Raw genomic sequence first — 12098 nt, 5'->3', positions numbered from 1 at the left:
CAGTAGTTCCTAGTAGCTGTTCCCTGTGCAGGACAGGTAATGGTAGTCTGCCTAGTAGCTGACTGTCAGGTCTGGGTGGGAGCAGGCTCGTAACGGAAGGTCCGAAGCACCCTACTCCACCTCTGACACTGACTGACTGACTGACTGACTGCTCTGGCTGAACCATGGAACTGAAAGTTGATGGGCACCAAGGAAGAGGGGCCGGGAACACGGGCACCAAGGAAGAGGGGCCGGGAACACGGGCACCAAGGAAGAGGGGCCGGGAACACGGCACCAAGGAAGAGGGGCCGGGAATACGGGCACTAAGGACACAAATGAAGAGGGGCCGGGAACACGGGCACCAAGGACACAAAGGAACAGAGACTGGGAACACGGGCACCAAGGACACAAAGGAAGAGGGGCCGGGAACACGGGCACCAAGGACACCAAGGAAGAGGGGCCGGGAACACGGGCACCAAGGAAGAGGGGCCGGGAACACGGGCACCAAGGAAGAGGGGCCGGGAACACGGGCACCAAGGAAGAGGGGCCGGGAACACGGGCACCAAGGAAGAGGGGCCGGGAACACGGGCACCAAGGAAGAGGGGCAGGGAACACGGGCACCAAGGAAGAGGGGCCGGGAACACGGCACCAAGGAAGAGGGGCCGGGAATACGGGCACTAAGGACACAAATGAAGAGGGGCCGGGAACACGGGCACCAAGGACACAAAGGAACAGAGACTGGGAACACGGGCACCAAGGACACAAAGGAAGAGGGGCCGGGAACACGGGCACCAAGGAAGAGGGGTCGGGAATACGGGCACCAAGGACACAAAGGAAGAGAGACTGGGAATACAGGCACTAAGGAAGAGGGGCCGGGAACACGGGCACCAAGGACACAAAGGAAGAGGGGCCGGGAACACGGGCACTAAGGAAGAGGGGTCAGGAATACGGGCACCAAGGACACAAAGGAAGAGAGACTGGGAATACAGGCACTAAAGAAGGGGGGCCGGGAACACGGGCACCAAGGACACAAAGGAAAAGGGGCCGGGAACACGGGCACCAAGGACACGAAGGAACAGGGAGTGGGAACACGGGCACCAAGGACACAAAGGAAGAGGGGCCGGGAACACGGGCACCAAGGACACAAAGGAAGAGGGGCGGGGAACACGGGCACAAAGGAAGAGAGTCTGGGAACACGGGCACCAAGGACACGAAGGAAGAGAGACTGGGAACACGGGCACCAATGACACAAAGGAAGAGGGGCCGGGAACACGGGCACAAAGGAAGAGAGTCTGGGAACACGGGCACCAAGGACACGAAGGAAGAGGGGCCGGGAACACGGGCACAAAGGAAGAGAGTCTGGGAACACAGGCACCAAGGACATGAAGGAAGAGGGGCCGGGAACACGGGCACAAAGGAAGAGAGTCTGGGAACACGGGCACCAAGGACACGAAGGAAGAGGGGCCGGGAACACGGGCACAAAGGAAGAGAGTCTGGGAACACGGGCACCAAGGACACGAAGGAAGAGGGGCCGGGAACACGGGCACAAAGGAAGAGAGTCTGGGAACACGGGCACCAAGGACACGAAGGAAGAGGGGCCGGGAACACGGGCACAAAGGAAGAGAGTCTGGGAACACGGGCACCAAGGACACGAAGGAAGAGGGGCCGGGAACACGGGCACAAAGGAAGAGAGTCTGGGAACACGGGCACCAAGGACACGAAGGAAGAGGGGCCGGGAACACGGGCACCAAGAACACGAAGGAAGAGGGGTCGGGAACACGGGCACCAAGAACAAAGGGGTATACTGGGGATGGGAATACGGGCACCAAGGACACAAAGGAAGAGGGGCCGGGAACACGGGCACCAAGGACACGAAGGAAGAGGGGTCGGGAACACGGGCACCAAGAACACAGGGGTATACTGGGGATGGGAATACGGGCACCAAGGACACAGAAGGGAGGAGAGACTGGGTGGGAACAAACGCACCAAGGAAACAGAGACACAATGGTCAGGAACATGGGCATCGAGGACACGGGGGAATACTGAGGCCTGGGAATATGGGCATCAAAGACACAGATGGTGGGAACACAGGCACCAGGGGGGCCATTCACCAGAAATATAGGATAAGGTACAAGGTCACCAGAAACATGAGGCCACAGAGGGCGGGACGGTCACAGGGAACATAGGGGGCCACAGAGGGCGGGACGGTCACAGGGAACATAGGGGGCCACAGAGGGCGGGACAGTCACAGGGAACATAGGGGGCCACAGAGGGCGGAACGGTCACAGGGAACATAGGGGGCCACAGAGGGCGGGACAGTCACAGGGAACATAGGGGGCCACAGAGGGCGGGACGGTCACAGGGAACATAGGGGGCCACAGAGGGCGGGACAGTCACAGGGAACATAGGGGGCCACAGAGGGCGGGACAGTCACAGGGAACATAGGGGGCCACAGAGGGTGGGACGGTCACAGGGAACATAGGGGGCCACAGAGGGCGGGACAGTCACAGGGAACATAGGGGGCCACAGAGGGCGGGACAGTCACAGGGAACATAGGGGGCCACAGAGGGCGGGACAGTCACAGGGAACATAGGGGGCCACAGAGGGCGGGACGGTCACAGGGAACATAGGGGGCCACAGAGGGCGGGACGGTCACAGGGAACATAGGGGGCCACAGAGGGTAGTAAAGGGGCATCAGGAACACCGTGCTCCAGTGTACAAGACTAGTAATGCAATAATCACTGACTTGGCATCTCTGATGAACTCCGCGGCCCGCTCTGCGTATCTGCCGGCCAAGCCATTCAAATCCACCGGCTGATCCAAAATCTGAGAGTTTTCCATCAGAGGTAATCCGAGCTTCGTGTCACACCCGCCGAGCTTCGTGTTCCACCCGCCGAGCTTTGTGTTCCACCCGCCGAGCTTCGTGTTCCATCCGCCGAGCTTCGTGTTCCACCCGCCGAGCTTCGTGTTCCACCCGCCGAGCTTCGTGTTCCATCCGCCGAGCTTCGTGTTCCACCCGCCGAGCTTCGTGTTCCATCCGCCGAGCTTCGTGTCACATCCGCCGAGCTTCGTGTTCCATCCGCCGAGCTTCGTGTTCCATCCGCCGAGCTTCCTGCAAGAAGAAACACACCGAGTGTCCGATATCCTTACTATACATTTATATGTACAGAGGAGCTTACACTCTAATGTCCCCTCCCCCCACATCACATCAGTCTCTGTACAGAGGAGCTTACACTCTAATGTCCCCTCCCCCCACATCACATCAGTCTCTGTACAGAGGAGCTTACACTCTAATGTCCCCTCCCCCCCACATCACATCAGTCTCTGTACAGAGGAGCTTACACTCTAATGTCCCCTCCCCCCACATCACATCAGTCTCTGTACAGAGGAGCTTACACTCTAATGTCCCCTCCCCCCCCCCCACATCAGTCTCTGTACAGAGGAGCTTACACTCTAATGTCCCCTCCCCCCCCCCACACATCACATCAGTCTCTGTACAGAGGAGCTTACACTCTAATGTCCCCTCCCCCCACATCACATCAGTCTCTGTACAGAGGAGCTTACACTCTAATGTCCCCTCCCCCCACATCACATCAGTCTCTGTACAGAGGAGCTTACACTCTAATGTCCCCTCCCCCCCACATCACATCAGTCTCTGTACAGAGGAGCTTACACTCTAATGTCCCCTCCCCCCACATCACATCAGTCTCTGTACAGAGGAGCTTACACTCTAATGTCCCCTCCCCCCACAGTCACATCAGTCTCTGTACAGAGGAGCTTACACTCTAATGTCCCCTCCCCCCACATCACATCAGTCTCTGTACAGAGGAGCTTACACTCTAATGTCCCCTCCCCCACATCACATCAGTCTCTGTACAGAGGAGCTTACACTCTAATGTCCCCCCCCCCACATCACATCAGTCTCTGTACAGAGGAGCTTACACTCTAATGTCCCCTCCCCCCACATCACATCAGACTCTGTACAGAGGAGCTTACACTCTAATGTCCCCTCCCCCCCCACACATCACATCAGTCTCTGTACAGAGGAGCTTACACTCTAATGTCCCCTCCCCCCCACATCACATCAGTCTCTGTACAGAGGAGCTTACACTCTAATGTCCCCTCCCCCCACACATCACATCAGTCTCTGTACAGAGGAGCTTACACTCTAATGTCCCCTCCCCCCACATCACATCAGTCTCTGTACAGAGGAGCTTACACTCTAATGTCCCCCCTCCCCACATCACATCAGTCTCTGTACAGAGGAGCTTACACTCTAATGTCCCCTCCCCCCACAGTCACATCAGTCTCTGTACAGAGGAGCTTACACTCTAAAAACATAGAGGACCCTCTGTGTAAGTAAATAAAAAGCCAGATCAGCGTTTCAGACTGTGATCAGTGGGAGTAGAAATGCCCTCAATAGTGCTTTATGGTTGGTGTCGGTGGAAGGAATGGGGCCCCGTGGTTGGTGTCGGTGGAAGGAATGGGGCCCCGTGGTTGGTGTCGGTGGAAGGAATGGGGCCCCGTGGTTGGTGTCGGTGGGAGGAATGGGGCCCCATGGTTGGTGTCGGTGGAAGGAATGGGGCCCCATGGTTGGTGTCGGTGGAAGGAATGGGCCCCATGGTTGGTGTCGGTGGAAGGAATGGGGCCCCATGGTTGGTGTCGGTGGAAGGAATGGGGCCCCATGGTTGGTGTCGGTGGAAGGAATGGGCCCCATGGTTGGTGTCGGTGGAAGGAATGGGGCCCCATGGTTGGTGTCGGTGGAAGGAATGGGGCCCCGTGGTTGGTGTCGGTGGAAGGAGAGGGGCCCCATGGTTGGTGTCGGTGGAAGGAATGGGGCCCCGTGGTTGGTGTCGGTGGAAGGAGAGGGGCCCCATGGTTGGTGTCGGTGGGAGGAATGGGGCCCCATGGTTGGTGTCAGTGGAAGGAATGGGGCCACATGGTTGGTGTCGGTGGAAGGAATGGGGCCACATGGTTGGTGTCGGTGGAAGGAATGGGGCCCCATGGTTGGTGTCGGTGGAAGGAATGGGGCCCCATGGTTGGTGTCGGTGGAAGGAATGGGGCCCCATGGCTGGTGTCGGTGGGAGGAATGGGGCCCCATGGTTGGTGTCGGTGGGAGGAATGGGGCCCCATGGTTGGTGTCGGTGGAAGGAATGGGGCCCCATGGTTGGTGTCGGTGGAAGGAGAGGGGCCCCATGGTGGAAGGAATGGGGCCCCGTGGTTGGTGTCGGTGGAAGGAATGGGGCCCCGTGGTTGGTGTCGGTGGAAGGAATGGGGCCCCATGGTTGGTGTCGGTGGAAGGAATGGGGCCCCATGGTTGGTGTCGGTGGAAGGAATGGGCCCCATGGTTGGTGTCGGTGGAAGGAATGGGGCCCCGTGGTTGGTGTCGGTGGAAGGAATGGGGCCCCGTGGTTGGTGTCGGTGGAAGGAATGGGGCCCCATGGTTGGTGTCGGTGGAAGGAATGGGGCCCCGTGGTTGGTGTCGGTGGAAGGAATAGGGCCCCATGGTTGGTGTCGGTGGAAGGAATGGGGCCCCATGGTTGGTGTCGGTGGAAGGAATGGGGCCCCATGGTTGGTGTCGGTGGAAGGAATGGGGCCCCATGGTTGGTGTCGGTGGAAGGAATGGGGCCCCGTGGTTGGTGTCGGTGGAAGGAATGGGGCCCCGTGGTTGGTGTCGGTGGGAGGAATGGGGCCCCGTGGTTGGTGTCGGTGGAAGGAATGGGGCCCCGTGGTTGGTGTCGGTGGGAGGAATGGGGCCCCGTGGTTGGTGTTGGAGGAAGGAATGGGGCCCCGTGGTTGGTGTCGGTGGAAGGAATGGGGCCCCGTGGTTGGTGTTGGAGGAAGGAATGGGGCCCCGTGGTTGGTGTCGGTGGAAGGAATGGGGCCCCGTGGTTGGTGTCGGTGGAAGGAATGGGGCCCCATGGTTGGTGTCGGTGGAAGGAGAGGGGCCCCATGGTTGGTGTCGGTGGAAGGAGAGGGGCCCCATGGTTGGTGTCGGTGGAAGGAATGGGGCCCCATGGTTGGTGTCGGTGGAAGGAATGGGGCCCCATGGTTGGTGTCGGTGGAAGGAATGGGGCCCCATGGTTGGTGTCGGTGGAAGGAATGGGGCCCCGTGGTTGGTGTCGGTGGAAGGAATGGGGCCCCATGGTTGGTGTCGGTGGAAGGAATGGGGCCCCATGGTTGGTGTCGGTGGAAGGAATGGGGCCCCGTGGTTGGTGTCGGTGGAAGGAATGGGGCCCCGTGGTTGGTGTCGGTGGGAGGAATGGGGCCCCGTGGTTGGTGTCGGTGGAAGGAATGGGGCCCCGTGGTTGGTGTCGGTGGGAGGAATGGGGCCCCGTGGTTGGTGTTGGAGGAAGGAATGGGGCCCCGTGGTTGGTGTCGGTGGAAGGAATGGGGCCCCGTGGTTGGTGTTGGAGGAAGGAATGGGGCCCCGTGGTTGGTGTCGGTGGAAGGAATGGGGCCCCGTGGTTGGTGTCGGTGGAAGGAATGGGGCCCCGTGGTTGGTGTCGGTGGAAGGAATGGGGCCCCATGGTTGGTGTCGGTGGAAGGAATGGGGCCCCATGGTTGGTGTCGGTGGAAGGAATGGGGCCCCATGGTTGGTGTCGGTGGAAGGAATGGGGCCCCGTGGTTGGTGTCGGTGGAAGGAATGGGGCCCCGTGGTTGGTGTCGGTGGGAGGAATGGGGCCCCGTGGTTGGTGTCGGTGGAAGGAATGGGGCCCCGTGGTTGGTGTCTGTGGAAGGAATGGGGCCCCGTGGTTGGTGTCGGTGGAAGGAATGGGGCCCCGTGGTTGGTGTCGGTGGAAGGAATGGGGCCCCGTGGTTGGTGTCGGTGGAAGGAATGGGGCCCCATGGTTGGTGTCGGTGGAAGGAATGGGGCCCCATGGTTGGTGTCGGTGGGAGGAATGGGGCCCCATGGTTGGTGTCGGTGGAAGGAATGGGGCCCCGTGGTTGGTGTCGGTGGAAGGAATGGGGCCCCGTGGTTGGTGTCGGTGGGAGGAATGGGGCCACGTGGTTGGTGTCGGTGGAAGGAATGGGGCCCCGTGGTTGGTGTCTGTGGAAGGAATGGGGCCCCGTGGTTGGTGTCGGTGGAAGGAATGGGGCCCCATGGTTGGTGTCGGTGGAAGGAATGGGGCCCCGTGGTTGGTGTCGGTGGAAGGAATGGGGCCCCGTGGTTGGTGTCGGTGGAAGGAATGGGGCCCCGTGGTTGGTGTCTGTGGAAGGAATGGGGCCCCGTGGTTGGTGTCGGTGGAAGGAATGGGGCCCCGTGGTTGGTGTCGGTGGAAGGAATGGGGCCCCGTGGTTGGTGTCTGTGGAAGGAATGGGGCCCCGTGGTTGGTGTCGGTGGAAGGAATGGGGCCCCGTGGTTGGTGTCGGTGGAAGGAATGGGGCCCCGTGGTTGGTGTCGGTGGAAGGAATGGGGCCCCGTGGTTGGTGTCGGTGGAAGGAATGGGGCCCCGTGGTTGGTGTCGGTGGGAGGAATGGGGCCACGTGGTTGGTGTCGGTGGAAGGAATGGGGCCCCGTGGTTGGTGTCGGTGGAAGGAATGGGGCCCCGTGGTTGGTGTCGGTGGAAGGAATGGGGCCCCGTGGTTGGTGTCGGTGGAAGGAATGGGGCCCCGTGGTTGGTGTCGGTGGAAGGAATGGGGCCCCATGGTTGGTGTCGGTGGAAGGAATGGGGCCCCATGGTTGGTGTCGGTGGAAGGAATGGGGCCCCATGGTTGGTGTCGGTGGAAGGAATGGGACCCCATGGTTGGTGTCGGTGGAAGGAATGGGACCCCATGGTTGGTGTCGGTGGAAGGAATGGGGCCCCGTGGTTGGTGTCGGTGGAAGGAATGGGGCCCCGTGGTTGGTGTCGGTGGAAGGAATGGGGCCCCGTGGTTGGTGTCGGTGGAAGGAATGGGGCCCCGTGGTTGGTGTCTGTGGAAGGAATGGGGCCCCGTGGTTGGTGTCGGTGGAAGGAATGGGGCCCCGTGGTTGGTGTCGGTGGAAGGAATGGGGCCCCATGGTTGGTGTCGGTGGAAGGAATGGGGCCCCATGGTTGGTGTCAGTGGAAGGAATGGGGCCCCGTGGTTGGTGTCGGTGGAAGGAATGGGGCCCCGTGGTTGGTGTCGGTGGAAGGAATGGGGCCCCGTGGTTGGTGTCGGTGGAAGGAATGGGGCCCCGTGATTGGTGTCGGTGGAAGGAATGGGGCCCCATGGTTGGTGTCGGTGGAAGGAATGGGGCCCCATGGTTGGTGTCGGTGGGAGGAATGGGGCCCCATGGTTGGTGTCGGTGGAAGGAATGGGGCCCCGTGGTTGGTGTCGGTGGAAGGAATGGGGCCCCGTGGTTGGTGTCGGTGGGAGGAATGGGGCCACGTGGTTGGTGTCGGTGGAAGGAATGGGGCCCCGTGGTTGGTGTCTGTGGAAGGAATGGGGCCCCGTGGTTGGTGTCGGTGGAAGGAATGGGGCCCCATGGTGGTTGGTGTCGGTGGAAGGAATGGGGCCCCGTGGTTGGTGTCTGTGGAAGGAATGGGGCCCCGTGGTTGGTGTCGGTGGGAGGAATGGGGCCCCATGGTTGGTGTCGGTGGAAGGAATGGGGCCCCATGGTTGGTGTCGGTGGAAGGAATGGGGCCCCATGGTTGGTGTCGGTGGAAGGAATGGGGCCCCATGGTTGGTGTCGGTGGAAGGAATGGGGCCCCATGGTTGGTGTCGGTGGGAGGAATGGGGCCCCATGGTGGTTGGTGTCGGTGGGAGGAATGGGGCCCCATGGTTGGTGTCGGTGGAAGGAATGGGGCCCCATGGTTGGTGTCGGTGGAAGGAATGGGGCCCCATGGTTGGTGTCGGTGGGAGGAATGGGGCCCCATGGTTGGTGTCGGTGGAAGGAATGGGACCCCATGGTTGGTGTCGGTGGAAGGAATGGGGCCCCATGGTTGGTGTCGGTGGAAGGAATGGGGCCCCATGGTTGGTGTCGGTGGGAGGAATGGGGCCCCATGGTGGTTGGTGTCGGTGGGAGGAATGGGGCCCCATGGTGGTTGGTGTCGGTGGGAGGAATGGGGCCCCATGGTTGGTGTCGGTGGAAGGAATGGGGCCCCATGGTTGGTGTCGGTGGAAGGAATGGGGCCCCATGGTTGGTGTCGGTGGAAGGAATGGGGCCCCATGGTTGGTGTCGGTGGAAGGAATGGGGCCCCATGGTTGGTGTCGGTGGAAGGAATGGGGCCCCATGGTTGGTGTCGGTGGAAGGAATGGGGCCCCATGGTTGGTGTCGGTGGAAGGAGAGGGGCCCCATGGTGGAAGGAATGGGCCCCATGGTTGGTGTCGGTGGAAGGAATGGGCCCCATGGTTGGTGTCGGTGGAAGGAATGGGGCCCCATGGTGGTTGGTGTCGGTGGAAGGAATGGGGCCCCATGGTTGGTGTCGGTGGAAGGAATGGGGCCCCGTGGTTGGTGTCGGTGGGAGGAATGGGACCCCATGGTTGGTGTCGGTGGAAGGAATGGGGCCCCATGGTTGGTGTCGGTGGAAGGAATGGGGCCCCATGGTTGGTGTCGGTGGGAGGAATGGGGCCCCATGGTTGGTGTCGGTGGAAGGAATGGGGCCCCATGGTTGGTGTCGGTGGAAGGAATGGGGCCCCGTGGTTGGTGTCGGTGGAAGGAATGGGGCCCCGTGGTTGGTGTTGGTGGAAGGAATGGGGCCCCGTGGTTGGTGTCGGTGGAAGGAATGGGGCCCCATGGTTGGTGTCGGTGGGAGGAATGGGGCCCCGTGGTTGGTGTCGGTGGAAGGAATGGGGCCCCGTGGTTGGTGTCTGTGGAAGGAATGGGGCCCCGTGGTTGGTGTCGGTGGAAGGAATGGGGCCCCATGGTTGGTGTCGGTGGAAGGAATGGGGCCCCATGGTTGGTGTCGGTGGAAGGAATGGGGCCCCGTGGTTGGTGTCGGTGGAAGGAATGGGGCCCCATGGTTGGTGTCGGTGGAAGGAATGGGGCCCCATGGTTGGTGTCGGTGGAAGGAATGGGGCCCCGTGGTTGGTGTCGGTGGAAGGAATGGGGCCCCGTGGTTGGTGTCGGTGGAAGGAATGGGGCCCCGTGGTTGGTGTCGGTGGAAGGAATGGGGCCCCGTGGTTGGTGTCGGTGGAAGGAATGGGGCCCCATGGTTGGTGTCGGTGGAAGGAATGGGGCCCCATGGTTGGTGTCGGTGGAAGGAATGGGGCCCCGTGGTTGGTGTCGGTGGAAGGAATGGGGCCCCGTGGTTGGTGTCGGTGGAAGGAATGGGGCCCCGTGGTTGGTGTCGGTGGAAGGAATGGGGCCCCATGGTGGAAGGAATGGTATGATGCTGAGAAGAAGGAAGACAGCGGCTTTATACATTACCAGTATGGCGGCTCTCGCGGGCTCCGCGGGCAGGGCGGGCACGGGGGAAGGTTGTACCCGGTTGTGTCTAAGCAGCCCATGTCATTACTGTATGGGATTCCAAAGTAGTAGTGAAATCCTGAGGAGAGGAAGCGGTCACACGTCAGTCACACGTCAGTTACATGTCAGCAAGGGACAGTCACACGTCAGTCACATGTCAGTCACACGTCAGTCACACGTCAGTCACACGTCAGCAAGGGACAGTCACACGTCAGTCACATGTCAGTCACACGTCAGTCACATGTCAGCAAGGGACAGTCACATGTCAGTCACACGTCAGTCACATGTCAGTCACACGTCAGTCACATGTCAGCAAGGGACAGTCACATGTCAGTCACATGTCAGTCACACGTCAGTCACACGTCAGTCACATGTCAGTCACACGTCAGCAAGGGACAGTCACACGTCAGTCACACATCAGCAAGGGACAGTCACACGTCAGCAAGGGACAGTCACATGTCAGTCACACGTCAGTCACATGTCAGTCACACGTCAGTCACATGTCAGTCACACGTCAGTCACATGTCAGCAAGGGACAGTCACATGTCAGTCACACATCAGTCACATGTCAGTCACACGTCAGCAAGGGACAGTCACACGTCAGTCACACGTCAGTCACACGTCAGCAAGGGACAGTCACACGTCAGTCACATGTCAGCAAGGGACAGTCACACGTCAGTCACACGTCAGTCACACGTCAGCAAGGGACAGTCACACGTCAGTCACACGTCAGCAAGGGACAGTCACATGTCAGTCACACGTCAGCAAGGGACAGTCACATGTCAGTCACACGTCAGTCACACGTCAGCAAGGGACAGTCACACGTCAGTCACACGTCAGTCACACGTCAGCAAGGGACAGTCACACGTCAGTCACACGTCAGCAAGGGACAGTCACATGTCAGTCACATGTCAGTCACACGTCAGCAAGGGACAGTCACACGTCAGTCACACGTCAGTCACACGTCAGCAAGGGACAGTCACACGTCAGTCACACGTCAGCAAGGGACAGTCACATGTCAGTCACATGTCAGTCACACGTCAGTCACACGTCAGCAAGGGACAGTCACACGTCAGTCACACGTCAGTCACACGTCAGTCACATGTCAGTTACACGTCAGTCACATGTCAGCAAGGGACAGTCACACGTCAGTCACACGTCAGTCACATGTCAGTTACACGTCAGTCACATGTCAGCAAGGGACAGTCACATGTCAGTCACATGTCAGTTACACGTCAGTCACATGTCAGTCACACGTCAGCAAGGGACAGTCACACGTCAGTCACACGTCAGTCACATGTCAGTCACACGTCAGTCACATGTCAGTCACACGTCAGCAAGGGACAGTCACACGTCAGTCACACGTCAGTCACACATCAGCAAGGGACAGTCACACGTCAGTCACACGTCAGCAAGGGACAGTCACACGTCAGTCACATGTCAGTCACACGTCAGCAAGGGACAGTCACACGTCAGTCACACGTCAGTCACACGTCAGTCACACATCAGCAAGGGACAGTCACACATCAGTCACATGTCAGTCACACGTCAGTCACACGTCAGCAAGGGACAGTCACACGTCAGTCACACGTCAGCAAGGGACAGTCACACGTCGGTCACACGTCAGTCACATGTCAGCAAGGGACAGTCACACGTCAGTCACACGTCAGCAAGGGACAGTCACACGTCAGTCACACGTCAGCAAGGGACAGTCACATGTCAGTCACACGTCAGTCACACGTCAGCA

General features: G+C 60.1%; 1 protein-coding gene across 1 annotated transcript in view; it reads right to left on the bottom strand.

The window, feature by feature from the left end:
• ARSG (arylsulfatase G) overlaps window positions 1–12098 on the bottom strand; it is a 64018-nt gene that overhangs the window by 34239 nt on the left and 17681 nt on the right. The window contains exons 4-6 of the mRNA XM_040330689.1: window positions 10313–10430; window positions 4296–4302; window positions 2726–2856 (exon numbers count right to left, since the gene is read on the bottom strand). Of these exons, the coding sequence (XP_040186623.1) occupies window positions 2726–2856; window positions 4296–4302; window positions 10313–10430 (256 nt within the window). The remainder of the gene's footprint in view (window positions 1–2725; window positions 2857–4295; window positions 4303–10312; window positions 10431–12098) is intronic.

The sequence above is a fragment of the Rana temporaria genome, chromosome 12, assembly GCF_905171775.1.
Source record: "Rana temporaria chromosome 12, aRanTem1.1, whole genome shotgun sequence".
Taxonomy (NCBI): Eukaryota; Metazoa; Chordata; class Amphibia; order Anura; family Ranidae; genus Rana; species Rana temporaria.
The sequence above is the reverse complement of the archived record's forward strand: the minus strand, read 5'-3'. Positions and strand labels throughout refer to the sequence as shown.